Source organism: Hemitrygon akajei, chromosome 7 (assembly GCF_048418815.1).
Source record: "Hemitrygon akajei chromosome 7, sHemAka1.3, whole genome shotgun sequence".
In the NCBI taxonomy this organism is placed as follows: domain Eukaryota; kingdom Metazoa; phylum Chordata; class Chondrichthyes; order Myliobatiformes; family Dasyatidae; genus Hemitrygon; species Hemitrygon akajei.
In genome coordinates, this window is record NC_133130.1 from 143,765,040 (window position 1) to 143,786,655 (window position 21,616).

The 21,616-nt window shown below is 38.2% G+C and overlaps 1 protein-coding gene across 1 annotated transcript in view; it reads left to right on the top strand.

Annotated features, from left to right (window-relative positions):
• LOC140730158 (uncharacterized) overlaps nt 1-21,616 on the top strand; it is a 54,886-nt gene that overhangs the window by 10,970 nt on the left and 22,300 nt on the right. The window contains exons 3-6 of the mRNA XM_073050288.1: nt 12,908-12,943; nt 15,838-15,873; nt 16,722-16,757; nt 20,910-20,945. Coding sequence (XP_072906389.1) covers nt 12,908-12,943; nt 15,838-15,873; nt 16,722-16,757; nt 20,910-20,945 — 144 coding nt within the window. The remainder of the gene's footprint in view (nt 1-12,907; nt 12,944-15,837; nt 15,874-16,721; nt 16,758-20,909; nt 20,946-21,616) is intronic.

Genomic DNA, 21,616 nt, shown 5'->3' on the forward strand with positions numbered 1-21,616 from the left:
AAAAGATGAAGCAATTAATTTTTAAATATAAGGATTTGTTTCCAGATGTTCCTAGGAGGACCACAATAGCTTCACGTGATGTAGATGTTGGAGATGCCAAATCCATTAAACAATACCCATATAGGATGAACATGGAAAAATGTGAACTTGCTGAGAAGGAAATTAAATATATGTTAGAGAATAATATTATTCGACCTTCTAACTCGAATTGGAGTTCACCTTGTGTTATGGTGCCAAAACCAGATGGTAGGTTTTGTACAGACTATCGGAAAGTGAATGCTGTAACGAAAACAGATGCGTATCCAATTCCTAGAGTAGATGATTGTGTAGATAAAGTAGGAAAAGCAAAGTTCCTTACAAAGATTGATTTATTGAAAGGGTACTGGTGTGTTCCATTAACGGATAGAGGTAGAGAGATATCTGCATTTGTAAACCCATCTGGGTTATATGAATATAATGTTCTTCCATTTGGGATGAAGAATGCCCCAGGTACTTTCCAGAGGATGATTAACTCTGTGATTCAGGGATTGAAAGATACAGATGCTTCTATTGATGATTTAGTGACAGGAAATGATTCTTGGGAAGCACACATTATTGTGGTGGAGAAATTATTTGAAAGGCTTTCAAAAGCTAACTTAACTACGGTATTAATTTAGCTAAAAGTGAATTTGGACATGCCACTGTAACTTACCTTGGTTATGTTGTGGGTCAAGGTAAGGTAACTCCAGTTCAGGCAAAAGTTCAGGCAATTTTAGAGATTTCCACTCCAACTGGGAAAAAAAACTCTCAGAAGATTGCTGGGAATGGTAGGATATTATCAAAAATGTTACTCAAATTGCCCTTCCATTAACTAACCTCTTGAAGAAGAATGAGAAGTTTGTATGGACAGTGCCTTGTCAAGAAGCATTTGAAAAATTGAAAACTATGATATGTCAACAACCTGTGCTGAAGGCACCCGACTTTGGAAAACCTTTTTCATTAGATGCTAGCGATGAGACTGCAGGAGCAGTATTACTGCAAAAGGAATGAGGGTGATGAGGTTGATCATCCCATAGCTTACTTTTCTAAGAAGTTTAATAAGCATCAAAGAAACTATTCGACAATAGAAAAGGAATTGTTATCTCTTGTTTTAGCTTTAGAACATTTTGATGTATATGTTGGTACAACTCAAAACCCACTTATTGTTTACACCGACCATAATCCGTTAGTGTTTCTGAGTAAGATGAAAAACAAAAATTGAAGGCTATTAAATTGGAATTTGATGTTACAAGAGTACAATATGTTGATAACTCGTATTAAAGGTAAAGATAATGTGATTGCTGATTGTTTATCTTGATGTTGAATGTACAATGTAATTTTTTTTATGGAGTGATATTTTAACATTTGTAACACTCCTGTGTAATAATTTGTCAGCTGTTGTATGGTATAGTCAGAATACCTGAGCATAACATATAATGTGGTCATGGTATGTGATATTGTTCAACTGTATACAATATTGTTGTTGTTCCTTTCTATGCTTGTGGCACATTGGGCAGTAGCCTTGCCATTTCTTTAGCATTTGTCTTTTTTTTATGAGGCCCAAGATGCTAGTTTGATGCTCAACCCAGCACGGATAGAAATCATGCAAGGAGCCAGCCAGATTCAAACCCTGGACCACTGGCCTCAAAGTCCAGTGCGGATGTCACTAAACTATAGGCTGACACTGTATACAATATACTGTATTCTTATCGTAGAAAGTATATTCAGTCAGGGTGTGATTTACCAAATTGAGACGATGGATCCAGCATTAGTTGAAGTGAGGCTGCAGTAATACTGGAGTGGTATTTCTTAGAAGTCAACTGAGCAGACCAGAATTTACAATCTCAACTCCATTTGAGCTGATTCATTTTGACTTCCAGGATTTATATCCTTACATTATGTGGCTGACATGATGTGCATGAGACAGTCTTAGTGTATTTAAAGGAACGGCCTAGGGATATTGGAGATGCTTAGGATGAATGATTGGTTCTGTGATTAAGTTACTGCTGAGCACAATCATGAAGAGTTTACTCCAGTAGTGAGGGGAAGAAACTTGCAACTCCTACCGAGAGATATTTTTGGAAGTAGTCAAGGAGGTGAGCCCTGATCTTAGGTAAAGTATAAGAAGCATTTTAATGAACCAACTAAGCCAGAAGCACTGAAAACATTTGTTGATTTACTACTACATAGTTCAAACACACTGACTGAACATTCCATATTTGATGCCTCATTGGATCTACAAAACATTCAGCAACAACCTGCTTCAATTGTCCAGGCATTTTGATTTCTTCCTATTTACACATCTACTGCCATCATTCACAACAGTGCAGTGTGTCAGCCTCATTGTTGCCTCACTAAATGCAGTGCATGTGTCAGGTATGTAGCCAAATCATAGATTTGTTTCACTTCATGAAAGAGAGGAAATTGCAAAACATGAAGAACAGGAGCAGGAGTGGAGGTGAGCTGCTATAATTGTCCACCTTACTTATGCGGAGAAATAAACCTGGAGACAGAAATTACATCCCCTTCCCTTCCAGACGAAGGTGGAGATACAGAGAACTTAGTTTAAATGTATTGTCATATTCGTATATATCCAGGGTACAAATATCATGGAAAATTTGCCTTTTGCAGCAGCAGCATTGTACATTACAAATATGACAAACATAAATTAATGTAATTCAATAATATGACACATTAAAATAAACATAACAACATTAGTGCAAGTTGAGAGAAAACAGAAATATAGACATATAGTAGCTAGAGATAGAATTACAAATACTTCTTGCCCACACTTGATGACTATTTCATCAGTGTCTGAAATCTAAGAAGACTGAGAATTGTAATTGTCACTATTATGACTTTGCTGCAACTATATCATATCAACTTGCCTTTAATGACATACAAGTATACACAATTGTCACAGAACATACACAAAAGTAATTCTTATTCCTTCACAAGATGAATATTAGAAAACCTATCTATCATTGTTTTCTCTGGAACAGCGGAAACGGAGGACAGACCTGACAAAAGTTCATAAAAATATGAGAGGCATAGATAGAGTAGTTAGTCAGTATCTTTATCCCAAGGGCAAAAGGTCTAAAACTAGAAGGCATGCATTTAAGGAGGGGTGGGATAGGGAGAGTTCAAAGATGTGCAGGGCAGAGTTTTTATACAGTCGTGGATGCCTAGGATGGGCTGCCAGGGGTGATGTTTGGTCAGGTAGAGGTATGTAAGAGACTCTTAGATAGGAACATGAATTTGGCAAGGATAGAGTGTTATGGATCATACTGTATGTAGGCAGAGGGAGTTAAGTGTCATTAGTTTAATTAGTTTGGCACAACATTGGCTAAAGGACTTGTTGTGGTGCTATACTGTTTTATGTACCAATTTGGTAGATTGCTTATATAGTTAGGGTCTTCATCCAGTAAGTTATATTTAAAAAATGATTTGGGAATTGTCACTCACTGTAGGTACAGTTGTGCAGACTTGCCTCCATATTCTTCTCAGTTGGGCGTAGATATTGAATCTTGGAAAAGATTTAGGAACATAATGTTTGTGGTGCTTAAGAAAATTATTTAGGTACTGATAGATAAAGTCCACATATTCTCTACAATAGAGAAAGGAGGTGTCAAGCTGAATTTCAGATAAGTCTCTCAAAGGAGTTCATGAAGAGATTGATCATGTTTATACTAATTTTAGATTCCAACTTGCCTACCACTTTAATAGGATGGTACTTTATCTGTACCCTTACAATGTGTGACTGATTCACACCAAGTTGGTCTTCAACAATGTGATATGATTGGAGTGGTGTTGGCCTTGTGAAAATGAATTGTAATGCAAGGCAACGTGTAGGTGAATGTTTCCTTTTTTGCCTTTTGCTCAACCTTTAGCCAAAGCCAGTTATGTTGCCTCATTGAAAACCATTTTCCCACTATGTATCTGAAGACTAACTGATCTCAGCATACATTTGCTTATTAGAGAAGAGCAGTTTGCATTCTATGGCACAACTAAGGCTGTAAGCCAGGTATCTGACCAGCCTGCCCTTACGAGTTGAACCTACATCATATGCATCTGATATGTTCAGAAAGGATTTGACAAAGTTTTATGTTATTCTATTTATTTCTCATGTAACAATATATAAAATATATTGATTAGCACTACAGTAACATAGAGGCTAGCATGGCACTATTACAGCTCAGGGTGTTCTGGACTTCAATTCCAGCAGTGTTTGTAAGGAGTTTGTGCATTCTCCCTGTGATTGCATGGGTTTCTCCTGGGTGCTCCATTTTCCTTCCATAGCCCAAAGGTAGGTTAATTGGTCATTGTAAATTGTCCTGTGATTAGATTAGGGTTAAATAGGTGGGTTGCTGGGTGGTGCAGCTCATTGGACCAGAAGGGTCTATTCTGTACTGTAAATCTAAATAACTAAATATCCCTTATCATATCATCTTTCCACTAATTTTATGATGAATATTTCAAATATACTGCACTAATTGTCAATATAGAATAGTGCATGTAGTGCTTAGATTTTCACTCTTTCCAAAGCCTCCACATCCATCCAGTAGTGTGTTGACCAAAACTGCATTCAAAACTCCAATGTTTTCTTGACTTTTATAATCAACAACCCAACCAACGAATGCCTTTTTTTTACCACCCATCTTCTTGTGTTGTCACTTTATAGAGGCTATGGACTTGCATCCCAAGATCCCTCTGCAAATGAATGTTCCTAAAGATCCTGCCTTTCCTCTTATATTTTACCTCTCAAAATGCAGCACCTCACACTTGCTTAGATTGAACTCTGTCTGCAATTTTCATTGACTATTTCCAGCTGGTCTGTATCCAGCTAAATCATTTTACAACCTTCCTCCCTATCCACAACTCTGCCAATTTTTGTGTCATCTGCAAACTTACTCATCATCACACCTAAATTTAATCTACATATACTGTAGATTTCAGCAGTAATCATTGCAGAACACCGTGGCCACAGTCCCCCATGCACCCCTCCACCTTAGCCTCTGGTTTCTATGTACAAGCCAATTCTGAATTAACCAATTCTCCATGGATCCCATTTGCCTTAATCTTCTGGTGGACTGAAGGTCTTTTCTCTTTTAAACAGTGGCGGTTAAGAGACACATAAAATAATAAAGGTATATAAAATTATGACCTATATAGGTAGATTTGATAGCAGGAAGCTTTTCCCCATATCAGAGATAGATAAAACTAGAGGATGTAGGTCCAGAGCAAAGGGGAAGAGATTCAGACGGGGTGTGAAGGAGACCACCATCACTCAGAATGTGCTGAGTACCTTGAATGCCATGCCTGAGCAAATGGTTGAGGCTGGGTCTCTGACAGCATCTAAGAGGTGTCTTGATGAACACTTGAATCACTTTGGCATAGAGGGCAATGGACCAAGAACTGTACTTTCGGGTTAATACAGAATAATCCTCTCTGATTGTCCTGGATGAGCAAGGACTTCACAATCTTATGATCCCACTTCCAGTGTAGCTTTTGCAACCTGGGTGCCTGTTTTTCTCCATTTTCAACCATTCTCTCTTTCCCAGATCAGATGCAAAGCGATCTTAACACCCATTCCATTTACAATGCAGCTCCCTGTTAGAAGATGGAGACTGGCATTAAGCATTATAAGCTATCTTTAAGCAATGCCAGTAAGTATCAATGTTGAGCAGATGTATGTAGCCCGTCTACTGCATTAGTCCTAACTGCACTGCACGGGTTTTGCTAATAATTAGCAGCACACAATGCCATACTGCCTGTTTCAAATGATCACAAGGTAAATGGGCCTTGTGATCCTTGGATTTTTGTTTGGGGATTTTCAGTCCATCAACTTTCTATAGGCAGCATTATTATTTCAACTCTAGCCCTTATTTTAGATATAGTGTTAATAAACATATTTTGATAATTGATTTGACTTAAGAAATCAAAAGACTTCAATAGAATGTGAAGAACCCAAACACAAGATTCTCAATGTTACTTCTATGCTTTGTTTCAGCATGAAGCTGCCTTCACCCTCAATGCAGTAAGTGGTTTAGAAGCAGTTCATTCTGGACATGGCGATGTGGGATTTTTTTTAGCTAATTTAGTTAAGTTTAATTTATTGTCATATACATAAGGGTGTGCTGAAATGCCTTGTGCACATGAAGCTCACAGAGTAAACAGGATACATAATAATAAATACAACATTAAAGACAGTGACAAGTGCAAAACGGCAGAATGGTGCAAGCATGGTTGTGCAATCGGAATCAGTGCAAAATGAAATGCTAATGTGACAATGATGTAATAACCAAAAGAGAGAGAATTTAGGGAGTCTGAGAATTTGGGAGCACCGTCAGAAAGGTGATGTGATAGAGATCAGGCCTGATTGGGAATAGCATGGTTTTGTGCATGGAAAGTTATGTCAGATTAACCTTTCAGAGTTTTTTGAAAGGGATAGATGAAAGTAGGGCAATGGATGTGGACGACAGTGTAAGGCTTATGACAAGGTCCCAAATGCAGGCTGAGCTGGAAGGCTAAATTGCATGGGATTAGGGAGGAACTAACAAGGTGGATTCGGAATTTGTTAGATGCTAGGAAACAGTGATGATTGAAGGTTGATTTTTCAGTTGGAGGCCTGTGACTAATGGAGTGCCCCACTGGGTCAGTGTTGTATCCTCTGTTAATTCATTTCTTATGTAAATGATTTGGATGTGATCATTATTTAGATGACACAGTAAGCAAGTTTACTGACGATTCAAAATTAAGGTGTCTTGTTCCAATGAAGCATGTTGACCTTCAACAGTCAGGGCATCAATATTAGGAATAGGGCATTACATTGCAGTTATACAAGTCATTTGAGAGGCCACTCTTGGACTTCTGTGTATAGTTTTGGTCACCCTTTTATAGGGAAGACATTGTCAAGTTTGCAGAGTGTGCAAGAAAGATATACAAGAATGCTGTCTTGGACAAGAGGGCCTGAGTTACAGGGAGAGACCACACTGGATCTTTATTCGTTAGAGCACAGGAAAATGGGGGATCACATCATAGAAATCTTATAAAATCATGAGGGGTATGGATAAAATCAACAGGCGTGAATGGTCTTATGTACCATGGCACCTGTTTCTAAGACTCAACCTGCAGATTCAGTTCAATCTTTGGTTGAGAGTCAGACCACTTGACCAGGACAGGACAAAGGCTCCAGCTCCCTTCAATGGTTGGTGTGCCACTGTTGTTACAGATAGGCCTTCAGCAGGGCTGCCGGGTTTCCTCCACTTCTGCTGGCAATGACACACCAGCTGCTCAGGAAAAGACTTCTCTTGTATGACAGATGTATCCAGGTTTTGAAATGATAATTGCTTCAAGTGTAGCCTAATGGATGTTTTGAAAACTACTGCCAAACTTTCATCTAGGATAGTTACAATATAAGGTTAAAGTATCCCTAGGTGATTGTACAATATTTAATCTCATTTGCAACCACACTACAAATGAAGTCACAGTAAGTCTCCATATAGCACAACCTTGATGGTATTCAAACAGAGGGTTTGGAAAGAAAGTGGAAAACTGCAATAACATGCTCCCAGTGATCTGGCATGATTCGGGAATATATCGTGCCAGTTTCATGAGAATTATTTAGAAAAACATGTCATTCTACAATGCACACTGGTATTCTTTGCATAAGCCTTTGCATAAACTGTTGTCTGTATGTTATCCCTTATCCTTTAAAATAATGTTTTACATGACAATTATTTATTTCAAAGCTAAAGAATGTAACATGCAGGAAAAAATAAATCCAATGAATGATTACACTCAGCATTATAAATTTCAAAATAAATTTATTATCCAATTACATATGTGTCACTAAATGCAACCCTGAGATTCATTTTCTTGCAGGCATAGTCACAAAATCAATAATAGAATAGTAACAATAATAGAATCATACCAACTTGGGCATTCAACCAGTGTGCAAAATGCAAAAAGCTGTTCAAATACAAATAGAAATAAATAATAATAAATAAATAAACAATAAATATTGGGAACATGAGATGATGAGTCCTTGAAAGTGAGTCCATAAGTTGTAGGAACATTTCAGTGACTGAACAGGTGAAGTTGAACTAAGTTAACTCCTTTGGCTCATGACCTGATGGTTGAGAGGTAATATCTGTTCCTGAATCTGGTGGTGTGAATCCTGAGGCTTCTGTACCTTCTTCCTGATGGCAGCAGAAAGAAGAGAGCATGACCTGGGTGGTGATATATGCGACTTTTCTGCAACAACACGTTGTATAAATGTGCTCAGTGGTTGGGAGGGCTTTCCCTGTGATGGACTGAGTCAAAACCATTACTTTTTGTAAGATTTTCTGTTGAAGACCATTGGTGTTTCCTTACCAGGCTGTGCTGCAGCCAGTCAATATACTCTTCACTACTTGTATATAGAGGTTTCTCAGAGTTTTCGATATCATGCCGAATCTACACAAACTCCTAAAGAAGTAGAGATGCTGCTGTGCTTTCTTCATTATTGCCCTTATGTGTTGGGCCCAGAACATGCCCTCTGAAAAGTTAACAATGAGGAATTTAAAGTTGCTGACCCTTTCCACCTCTGATCATCTGATGAGGATTAGCTCATGGACCTCTGGTTTCCTCCTTCTGAAGTCAATAATCAGCTTCCTTGGTCTTGCTGACATTGAGTAAGAAGTTATTGTTATGGCACCACTCAGCCAGATTTTCAATCTCTGTCCATGCTGTCATCAGTAAACTTGAATATGTCATCGGAGCTGTGCTTAGCCACATAGTGATAAGTGTAAAGCAAGTAGAACAGGGGGTTAAGCACACAACTTTGTGGTGCACCTGCGCTGATGGAGATTGTGGAGGAGATATTGCCGAGGTTCCAATTGCACAAGAGTGTATTGAAGCCAAGGTCTTGAAGCTTATTGATTAATTTTGAGGGGATGATGGTATTGATTGCAAAACTGTAGTTGATGAAGAGCTGATGTAGTTGATATATGCATGCCAAGTGCCAAACCTTCATAGAGGATGTTACATTTTGCGTAACACGAAATAAAATTCACTATTTGAGCTTATTTCCATAAAAATTTTGCTGTTTGCTCAATAATTCCAAATGTATGATTACTGGATCAATGAGAGTTTACTGTTTTGAGAATAAAGGATCAATCATTACTATATCAAATGGTAGGAATGACTCAAAGGTCTAAATGGCCTACTGCGATTTATCTTTGTTTCTGTTCCGCACTCAGCTGGTAGAAACAGTCAGGTTTGTTTTCGGAATGCCTGAGGGTGACTGAGGATCAAACATCTTTATAATGGATGCTTCTCAACATGGCTGAGTTCAGTTTATGGTGATTGGGTAGATTAGCATGTGACACAAGAGACTGCATATACTAGAATCTGGAGCAACAATCTTTATGATATCAGGTGACAATAATATAATTAATGGATCCATGTGCTGCTGAATAGCAACTGATCCTCTTCTTCGAACCAGTAGTTCCAACTGAGTAGATAGGGATGTCAGCAAAACAATTAATTGTGAGCAGATCAGCAGCTTCAACATGCCTGAGATCTGGGAAGAAACAAATACAAATTGAAGAGATAAACATTGGTTCAGTAATGCAGTGTGTTTTGAACACTATCCAAATGTGAAAATATCATAGTGTTCAATTTATTTTTCTCTCATCTGTCTCAATTTCTAATCATACACATCAAGGTACTTACATGAAGCCAACATAATTTAATCAGGTCCAATATTTCTTCTGTAGAAATTTCTAAAGTGACACCTTATGACCTGCATTCCAAAAGGAAACCCTTCTTACTCCTTTACTGCCAGAACTGAGTAGCATCTGGAAAACTTGAATGTGGAACATAATGCAGGTCAACTCATTGCAAAAAAAAGGCATTTTAAGAGCTTCTCTTGTCAATCTTAACATGCACCCGACCCATTCATTCATTTATTTATAGAGACTCATGCATCTTGTAAATTACACCCTCCAGGTGCATTGTACCCTGCTAAGACAACTACTCTTCCCGTGACCACAAGAAAACAGCAGAGTCTTGGACACAGCTCAGCACATCACAGAAACCAGCCTTTTCCCCATGGTCTCTGTCTGCACTTCTCACTGCCTCTGTAAATCAACCAACATAATCAAAGACCTCACACACTCTGGACATTCTCTTTTCTCTTCCCTCCTATCAGGCAAAAGATACAAAAGCCTGAAAGCGCATACCACCAGATTCAAGGACAGGTTATTTCCTGATGTTACAAGACTATCACGATAAGATGGACTCTTGACCTCACAGTCAATTTTGTTATGACCTTGCACCTTATTATCTACCTTCACTGTACTTTTTCTGTAACTGTAACACTTCATTCTGCATTCTATTATCGTTTTACCTTGTAGTACCTCAATTCAGTGTTGTAATGAAATGATTTAAATGGACGGTGTGCAAGACAAGTTTTTCATGTATTGTATACATTTGTCAATTGTAATCTAATTTACTATTGGGAAAAAAGTAATTGGTATTATCACTGTCATGAGATAAATTTCAGTAGATTAGAGATTAGATATATGAGGGGACAGCTGATATGTTTACAATGATTGGGTAGACATTTATTTTGCTAAAAGAATTCTAAAAATTAAATTGCAAATGTTTGAAGTATTCAAGAGTGGGATCGATATATTTTTGTTAAGTGTTCAAGAGAAAAGGCACAGAAAAGGAAAATTAATGAGATAAAAATTACATTTAATTTAATGTAGGTTTGTGATACAGAATTAGTCATTCCTGCTCCCATATTCCTACATTTCCTAGTCATCATCTTATTGTATTTATGGTTGAAATTCACTGGTGAAAAGTACTTCTTTCAATTCTGGCATGCCATAAAAAGCTGAAGTGGCATGCTGCTATGAAAGCCCTTTGTTGCCTTGGGATGAAAGCCAAAGGACTTTTAACTGTGCTCATTGCCACTGCACTACATACAGCATCAGGTTAAGAATTCCAATTTATAGGCATTCAGAAGTGATTATTTATAGGCTTTTTTTAGAGTAATCTATTATAAAATTCCAGAATAACTCAAAGTCTGTACAAAGTATGTGTATGTCACATACTACACTGAGATTAATTTTCTTGCAGGCTTTCACAGTACAATCAATTCAATGAAAAGCTGTACACAAACAAATACTGACAAGCAAAAGAAGACAAGCTACAAATACAAAAGACTAAATAATAATAATAAAGTAAATAATACTGAGAACATGGGTTGTAGAGTCCTTGAAAGTGAGTCCATAGACTATGTTCAATGATCAGTCTAGTGTTAAGGTGAGTGAAGATGCCTGTGCTAATTCAGGAGTCTGATGGTTCCTTAGAATACATTTAAATCAAAACAGTGATTCAGATTTTACTTTATTGAAGGACCATGTTTGACTGTCAAGGTGAAAATTATTTATTTTAAGCCAAGAAATTCTGCAGATGTTGGAAATCCTTGCTTAATGGCAGCAAAGACAGAACCAATGTGACCTCTTCAGGCTGTTGTTATGGAGAATCATGGAGTAAAGAATTTATGTGCACATCAGAATAAAAACTGTCCTAAGCACTTTTAAATCTTCTTATTCCACTTCCCTGACTTCTACAGGTCACCTGATTAGGTGCCAGCACCACACACATCACCAAAAGAGACTCCAATTTCTTGGCATCTATCCTAAGGGTGCAACCTCCCATATCCTGTGAATGCTTTTAATAAAAATAAAAACAAATAAGTTTAAAAACATACAAAATTCAGATTTTATAAATGTAAGGACCATATTGAATAACAAGTGAAAGTATTATCTGCATCTGATGAGGAATATTAAGCAATACTTTTGAATAAGACTGGAAACTGAACTAACAAATGGATGAATATATTTATTGAAAAAATTAAAATAAAATTTTTTAAAATATTTAATTCTTGTACCAGGATTCCGAGAGAGTCTCCACCTTCATTCCATAGGCAAGTATCTTCCTTATTCCAAAACAAATATTGTTTCCAGAAAGAATGATTGTTCTGCCATTGGCACAGAGATCAGAAGTTCTTATTTCTAAGCTCAAAATATGTAGAAACTGAAATTCTGAAATAAAAACAGAAGTTCCTGAAACTTACAGCCAACAAAATACCATCTGTGAGAGACTGAAACAAAGTTAATGTCTCAGCATGATAAGCTTTTATTAAGGCCTTTCACTGTCCTGAAATGCTTATTTTGTTTATCTCTGGAGATGCAGCCTCATCTTCTGAGTGTTTCTAGCACTTTCTTAATAATTATCATTTACAGACAATACTCATCTTTGTGAAAAAAAGAGTATAACCATCTTCCCTTGACAGTCAGTGCTCTTATGGCTGCCTGCTGCCATAACAGAGCAGTGATAACAGAGTAAGTGTGACCTCTGCAGGCTGCAGCTGTAATGAAACATGTTGACGACATTTTACATATGTCAGAAAGGAAACCTAGCCCAAACACTTAAAACTGTTCTTTATGCCATTATCCTAAAATTTGCATGTCACCTGACAAGGTTATTGCACCAAGAAAGTCTCCAACTTCTTGACCTGTGTCTTAGAGGCATCAGGTGATAAATGCCGATTTTAACAGAAATCCCCATATCCTGAGAACACTTGTAATAAAAATAAAGTCCAAGTAGACCGAAAGACAAAACTACAGATTTCTTTTACCTCAGCGCCATTTTTCAATACTCAAGGTGTATTATGTCACTGTTGCATACTAAGCAATTTGCCTTTACTGTATTATCTGCATGTAATAAGGAATACAAAATAATGCCAATGGATGAGACTTCAAACTGAATGAATGATTAAATAAAGTTATTGCAAAATTGAAACATAAAATGTTTTTCATTCTTTTGACAGGACTGTGAGACAACCTCCACCTTTATTCGATAATCAGTAAGTATTTTGTTTAGGTTTTAAAGTCATTTATATTTAGAAAGAATAAACTTCTGGTCACTTCTTGCCCATGAGCACAGAGGCTAGAAACTCTTCTAAACACTGAAATATGTAGTTCCTGGAAATTTGAAATAAAATCTGCATTTCTGGAATAAATAAGACCATAAGATATAGGAGCATAATTAAGCCCTTTGACCGTAGAGTCTGCTCTGCCATTTCCCTTAACACCATTCGTCTGCCTTCTTCCCAATAGTCTTTCATGTCCTGACTAATCAAGAATCAATCAACCTCCACCTTAAATGCACCCAGTGTCCTGGCCTCCACAGCTACCTGTGGCAATGAATTCCACAGATTCACCACCCTCTGACTAAAGAAATTCATCCTCAACTCTGTTCTAAATGGACATCACTGTGTTCTGAGGCTGTGCCCTCTGAATCTAGACTCCCCCACCAAAGGAAACATCCTCTTCACATTCACTCTATCTAGGCCTTTTAACATTCAGTGGTTTGAATGAGGTCCCCCCTCATTCTTCTAAATTCTAGAGAGTTCAGGCCTAGAGGCTTCAATCACTGTTCATATAATAACCCTTTAATTCCCAGAATCATTCTTGTGCATCTCCTTTGACTCCTCTCCAATGTCAACACATCCTTTCTTAAATAAGGGGCTCCAAGTGAGGCCTCATTGGTGCTTTATACAGATTCAGCATTATGTCCTCGCTTTTATATTCAAGTCCTCTTGAAAGGAATGCTAACATTGCATTTGCCTTCCTCACCACCGATTTCAGCCTGCAAATTAACCTTTAGGGAATTCTGCATGAGTACTCACAAATCCCTTTGCACTTCAGATTTTTGAATTTTCCCTCATTTTGGAAATAATCTATGCTTTTATTCATTCTACCAAAGTGCATGACAACACACTTCCTGAAACTGTATTCTATTTGCCACTTCTTTTGCCTTTTGGAGAATCATTCATGTCTTTCTGCAACCTAACTGCTTCCTCAACAATGCCTGCACTCCACATACCACTTTCATATTGTCCACAAACTTGGCCACAAAACCATCGATTCTGTAATCCAAGTCATTGACATGCAAGGTGAAAAGCAGCAGTCTGAATGCCAATCCCTGTAAAGCAGCCATTCAGAAAAGACTCCCTTTATTCCCACCCTTTGTATCCTGCTAACCAGCCAATCCTCTATCCATGCTACTATATTTCCTGTAATACCCTGGGTTCTTACCTTGTTAAGCACTCTCATGTATAGGCCTTCTGAAAATCCAAGTACACAATATCCACTGATTCTTCTTTGTCTATCCTGCTTGTTATTTCCTCAGAGAATTCCAACCTATTTGTCAGGCAAGATTTTCCCTTGAGGAATTCATGTTGACTTTGAAGTTTTTGTCATCTACCTCCAAGTACCCCGAAACTACATCCTTCACATCAATTCCAACATCTTCCCAACTACTGAGGTCAGGCTAACTGGGCTATAATTTTCTTTCCTTTGCCTTCCTCTCTTCTTGAAGAGTGGAGTGACATTTGCAATTTCCAGTCCTCCAGAACCACACCAGAATCTATTGATTCTGGAAAGATCATTACTAATACCTCCACAATCTCTTCAGCTACCTCTTTCAGAACACTGGAGTGTAGTCCATCTGGTCCTTCAGACCTTTTAACCTTCACATCTTTCAATTTCCCATGTATGTTTTTCCTAGTAATAGCAACTGCACTCATTCTGCTCCCTGACACTCTGGAACTTGCTAGTTTCTTCCACAGTGAAGACTGATTCAGTTAGTCCACCATTTCCTTGTCCTCCATTACTTTCTCTAGAATATTATTTTCGGTCCAATATCTATTTTGCTTCTCTTTTACTCTTTATATGTCTGAAAAAAACTATTTGTATAATTTTTGATGTTATTGACTAGCTTACCTTCATATTTCACCTTTTCCCCCTTTATGGATTTTTAGTTGCCTTATTTGTTTTTAAAAATAGTCAATCCTCTAATTTCCCATGAATTTTTGTTCTACTATGTGCCCTCTCTTTTGCTTTTATGTTAGCGTTGTTTTCCCTTGCCAGTCACAGTTGCTTCATCCTGCTTTTAATACATTCTTTGTAATGTATTACAACCTGCGCCTTCCGAATTTCTCCAGAAACTCCAGCCATTGCTGCTCTGTTGTCATCCCTGCTGGCATTCCCTCTCATACCTCTAAAATTCCCTTTACTCCACTGTAGTACATTTGACATTAGCTACACCCTCTCAAATTGCAGGGTGAATTCCATCATATTATGATCACTGTAACCTCCATTACCTTAAGCTCCATAATTATACCCAGTTAATTACACAACACCCAATCCAAAAGTGCTGATTCCCACAGAAGAGTTCAACCATAAGCAGCCATCTCGGAGGCATTCCAAAAATTCTTGCTCGTGGTATCAGCATCAACTTGATTTTCTCAGTGTTTCTCCATATTGAAATTCCACAACTAACATAACATTGCTTTTTTGACATGTTTTTTCTATCTCCCATTGTAATTTGAAAACCCCAACCTGGCTACTTTTCAGAGGCCTGGAAATAACTTAAAAACATAGAAAACCTACAGCGCAATACACCCCATGCATTCAGGTGCATCCCATCCCTTTTCTACAGGTCATACCTACCCCAGACAAGATCCCACTAATCTAGAAATCTGAAACACTACCTCCTGTGCCAGTTCTCAGCCACAAATTCACAAATTCAAATCATCCAAATCTTCTCACGGAAGATGAAATGTCTGCAAGCTAATGGCCAAGCTCAGTGAGCACTGCAACATCGAACGCCTCAACATGAGCTCCCAGTATTCACCACCAGTTAAATAGAGTTATTCAGAATTGAAAAAGAAACTACATTTGATTCTGTTACCAGGATCCTGAGAGGTTCTTCACCTTCATTCCATGATAAGTAAGTGACTTCTAATTTTATGAAATTTACAGAATGAAAACTATTCTAAACAGTTTTAACTTTTTTTGCGACTTTCCTTGCATTTCCCAGTCACCTGGTTAGATGTGAGCATTACACACATGTCTTTTAAAGCATCGGGCAACAATTTGCTACGGTTACCAGTATTCCCTAAATCCTGAGAATGTTTTAATAAAAATAAACAACCAAGATGTTAGAACCCCCAAAAATGTGGATTTCCTGTATCAAGACTTTGTTCAATAACGAGTGAAAGTATTATCTACATGTGGTAACAAATATCAATTATCGCTGGAGCAACAGTTATTGAATGGTACAACAGTTATTGAAAAATTGTGAAATACATTATATTTGATTCTTTCACCAGGATTCTGACAGATTCTTCACCTTCATTCCATAAGTAAATATCTTCCTTATTAAGTGAAATCATTTGCAAAATGAAAAGTATCCTAAAGATTTTTTAACTGGTCTTTTTGCCAGTTTCCTAAGGTTTGTATATCACCTGTTTAGATACCGGCACTACACGCAGCAGCTGTTTAGTGCAACATGAAAGAACTCAATTTCTTGTTCTGTCTTAGGGGCAACACATGATAAGTGTCAATCTTACTAGAAATCCTCATATTTTGAGAATGTTTTTATTAAAAATAAAAGCAAAGTTAGAACCCCAAACTCTTCACATTTGTATGTCAGGACTATGTTCAATTATATAATCTGCATGTAATAAGGAATATCAAGTAATGCTGGAGCAATGTTTCTAATTGAGACTGGAAACTGAACCTGCAAACAGAATTACTGAAAACCTGTAAAGAAAATATATTTGTTTCTTTTACCAGTAATCTGAGAAATTCTTCACCTTCATTCCATGATAAGTAAGTATCTTCTTATTCTGAGAAATGATTCTGGAATGTAAACCATTCTAAATAGTTTTTAACATTTTTTTGCCACTTTTGCCCTAATTTCTGCAGGTCACCTGATTAGGTGCCATCACCACATACATCACCCTGTTTAGTGCACCAAGAAAGACCCAAATTTTTTGGCATCTCCCTTAGGGGCAATGGGTGATAAGTAGCAGTCTTACCAGAAGTCCCCATATCCTGAGAATGCTTTTAATAAAAATAAAACAAAAGTGTTAAAAACATGAAAAATACCTATTTTGAATGTCAGGACTATATTAAATAACAAGTGAATATTATCTGTGTCTGAATCAGAATCAGGTTTGTTATCACCGGCATCTGACATGAAATTTGTTGACTTAGCAGCAGCAGTTAAATGCAATACATAATATAGAAGAGAAAAAATAATAATAATAAATAAAATTACTACTAATAATAAATAAATAAATTACAGTATGCATATATTAAATTGATTAAAAATCGCGCAAAAAACAAATGCTGTATATTAAAAAAAGTGAAGTAGTGTCCAAGCATTCAGTGTCCATTTAGGAATCGGATGGCAGAGGGGAAAGAAGCTGTTCCTGAACGGCTGAGTGTGTGCCTTAAGGCTTCTGTACCTTCTACCTCATGGTAACAGTGAGAAAATGACATGCCCTGGCTGCTGGAGGTCCTTAATAATGGACGCTGCCTTTCTGAGACACTGCTCCCTGAAGATGTCCTGGGTACTTTGTAAGCTAGTACCCAAGTTGGAGCGGACTAGATTTACAGTGCTCTGCAGCTTCTTTCAGTCCTGTGCAGTAGCCCCCACCCCCCATACCAGACAGTGATCAGCCTGTCAGAATGCTCTTCGCAGTACGTCTATAGAAGTTTTTGAGTGTATTTGTTGACATGCCAAATCCCTTCAAACTCTTAATGAAGTATAGCCGTGTCTTGCCTTCTTTATAACTGCATTAATATGTTGGGACCAGGTTAGGTCCTCAGAGATCTTAACACCCAGAAACTTGAAACTGCTCACTCTCTCCACTTCTGATCCCTTTATGAGGATTGGTGTGTGTTCCTTTGTCTTACCCTTCCTGAAGTCCACAATCAGCTCTTTCGTTTTACTGACATTGAGTGCAAAGTTGTTGCTGTGACACCACTACACTAGTTGGCATATCTCATTCCTGTACACCCTCTTGTCACCACCTGAGATTCTATCAACAACAGTTGTATCATCAGCAAATTTATAGATGATATTTGACCTATGCCTAGCCACACAGTTATGTGTATACAGAGAATAGAGCAGTGGGCTAAGCACACACCCCTGAGATGCACCAGTGTTGATCGTCAGCGAGGAGGATGTGTTATCACCAATCCACACCAATTATGGTCTTCCGGTTAGGAAGTTGAGGATCCAATTGCAGAGGAAGGTACAGAGGCCCAGGTTTTGCAACTTCTCAATCAGGATTGTGGGAATGGTGGTATTAAATGCTGAGCTATAGTTGATGAACAGGATCCTGACGTAGGTGTTTGTGTTGTCCAGGTGGTCTAAAGCTATGTAGAGAGCCATTGAAATCATGTCTGCCATTGATGTATTGTGGTGATAGGCAAATTGCAATGGGTCCAGGTCCTTGCTGAGACAGGAGTTCAGTCTAGACATGACCAACCTTTTAAAGCATTTCATCACTGTAGATGTGAGTGCTACTAGGCCATAGTCATTAAGGCAGCTCACATTATTGTTCTTAGGCACTGGTATAATTATTGCTGTTTTGAAGCAAGTGGGAACTTCTACCCGAGGCAGTGAGAGGTTGAAAATGTCCTTGAATTCTCCCACTAATTGGTTGGCACAGGTTTTCAGAGCCTTACCAGCTACTCCATCTGGACCTTCTGCCTAGTGAGGGTTCACTCTCTTTAAAGACAACCTAACATCGGCCTCTGAGACAGAGATCACAGGGTCATCAGGGCAGCAGAGACCTTCACAGCTGTAGTTACATTCTCCCTTTCAAAGCAGGCATAGAAGGCATTGAGTTCATCTGGTAGCGAAGCATCGCTGCCATTCAAATTACTGGGTTTCACTTTGTACAAAGTAATATCTTGCAAACCCTGCCAGAGTTGTCGTGCATCCAATGTCGCCTCCAACCCCATTCAAGATTGTCGCTTTGCTCTTGAAATACCTGGTTCTCTGGTACAAGCCTGGGTCACCAGACTTGATTGCCACAGACCTAGACTTCAGCAGACTAGGTACCTCCTGTTTTATCCACGGTTTTTGGTTTGGGAATGTATGATAAGTCTTTGTAGGCACGCATTCATCCACACAGGTTTTAATGAAGTCAGTAACAACTGCAGCATACTCATCCAGGTTTGAAGATGAATCCCGAATACAGTCCAGTCCACCGATTCAAAGCAGTCCTGTAAGAACTCCTGTGCTTTCCTTGTCCATATCTTCTTGGTCCTCACTACTGGTGCTGCAGTCTTTAGTCTCTGCGTATACTCAGGGAGTTAGAAATACAGCCAAGTGATCAGAGTTCCCAAAGTGAGTGTGTGGAATAGCACGGTAGGCATTCTAGATGGTGGTGTAGCAATAGTCCAGTGTGTTGTTTCCTCTAGTATTGCAGGTGATCTGCTGATGGTCGTTCCTTAGTGACTTTTTCAAACTGGCCTGGTTAAAATCTCCCAGAACAATGGTGAAGGTGTTAGGATGCTCTGTTTCATGCATGTTGATCCCATTGCTCAGATCATCTAAAGCCTGATTGATATTGGCCTGAAGCAGAATGTATACCTCTGCCAAAATGACCCTGGAGAACTCTTGTGGTATGTATGAAGGACGGCACCAAGGATAAGGATAAGGAATACCAAGCAATGCTTCTGAATGAGACTGAAAACTGAACAAACAAATGGTTGTATATATTAAGACGTACAAAAAAGCTGGATGAACTCAGCAAGTCGGGCAGCATCCATTGAAAGGAGCAGTCAACATTTCGGGTCGAGACCCTTCGTCAGGTCTCGACCCAAAACGTTGACTGATCCTTTCAACGGATGCTGCCCGACCCGCTGAGTTCATCCAGCTTTTTTGTACATCTTGATTTGACCACAGCATCAGCAGTGCACTTTGTGGTTGTATATATTTATCAAAGAAATGAAAAGAAAATTTAAAAAGTATTTAATTCTTTTATCAGGATTCCTGGACAATTTTCACCTTCATTCCATATGAAAGTATCTTCCTTGTTCCTAAATAGGTATCATTTTCAGAAAGAATGAATGTTCTGCCATGGACACAGATATCAGAAGCTCTTATTACCAAATACAAAATATGTAGAAACTGAAATTCAGAAATAAAATGTGGAAGTTCCTGAAACTTTCAGCCAGCAAAATATCATCTGCTGGGAGAAAATACATTCAGTTGAGATATTGAAACAAAGCTAATGTCTCAGCTTGATGAGCTTTTATTAGAGCCTTTCACTGACCTGAAGTGCTAAAACTGTTTATCTCTCCAGAGATGCAACCTGATCTTCTGAGTGTTTCTAGCATTTTGTTAATAATTATAATTTACAGACAATACCCATCTTTGTGAAAAGAGTATAACCATCTTCCCATGACAGTCAGTACTCTTTTGGATGTCTGTTGCTCCATGGCAGCAATAACAGAGTAGATGTGACCTCTGCAGGCTGCAGATGTAGTTGAAGACTATTTACATGTCAAAATGAAAATCTAGCCCAAACACTTAAAACTGTTCTTTATGCCATTTTCCGAAAAATTTGCATGTCACCTGAGAAGGTTCCAGCATTACACATAGCACCCATTTAATGCACCAAGAAAGTCTCCAAATCTTGCCCTCTGCTTTAGAGCTAACAGGTGATGTGCCAATTTTAACCAAAATCTCCATATCCTGAAATACCTGTAATAAAAAGAAAGAAATAAGTCCGAAGGACAAAACTGTGGATTCATTTTACCTCAGGGCCATTTTCAATACTCAAGGTGAAAGTATTATGTCACTGTTACATTCTAAGCAATTTGTCTTTATTGTATTATCTGCATGTAATAAAGATAATCAGATAATGCCAATGGATCAGTCATTAAACTGAATGTCTGAATGATTGAATAAAGTTATTGCAAAATTGAAACATGAAATATATTTCATTCTTTTGACAGGATTCAAAGGGAGCCTTCAGCTTTACTCGATGAGAAGTAAGTATCTTCCTTACTTAGTAAAATTATTTGTTTCCAGAAAGAATAAACTTCTGGTCACTTCTTGCCCATGAGCACAGTGACTAGAAATACTTCCAAACACTAAAATATATAATTGATGGAAATCTGAAGTAAAATCTATATTTCTTGACTAAGTAAGACCATAAGATATAAGAGCATAATTAGGCCATCTAGTCTGCTCTGCCATTTTATCATGCCTGATCCATTTCCCTTAACCCCATTCACCTTGCCTCTCCCCATAACTTTACATGCCCTGACTAATCAAGAACCAATCAACTTCCACCTTAAATGCACCCAGTGACCTGGCCACCACAGCCACCCGTGGCAACGAATTCCACGGATTCACTCGCCCTCTGACTAAAGAAATTCATCCTCATCTCCCTTCTAAATGGACATCACTCTATTTTGAGGCTGTGCCTCTGGAACTAGACTCCCCACCAAAGGAAACATCCTCTTCATATTGACTCTGTCTGAGCCTTCTACTATTCAGTAGGTTTCAATTAAATCCCCCCTCATTCTTCTAAATTCCAGGGAGTACAAGCCCAGAGCCTTCATTCACTGTTCATATGAATCAGACTCAGGTTCATTATCACCAGGATGTGTTGTGAAATTTGTTGACTGCAAATTTGTTAAACTGCAGCCGTTTAATG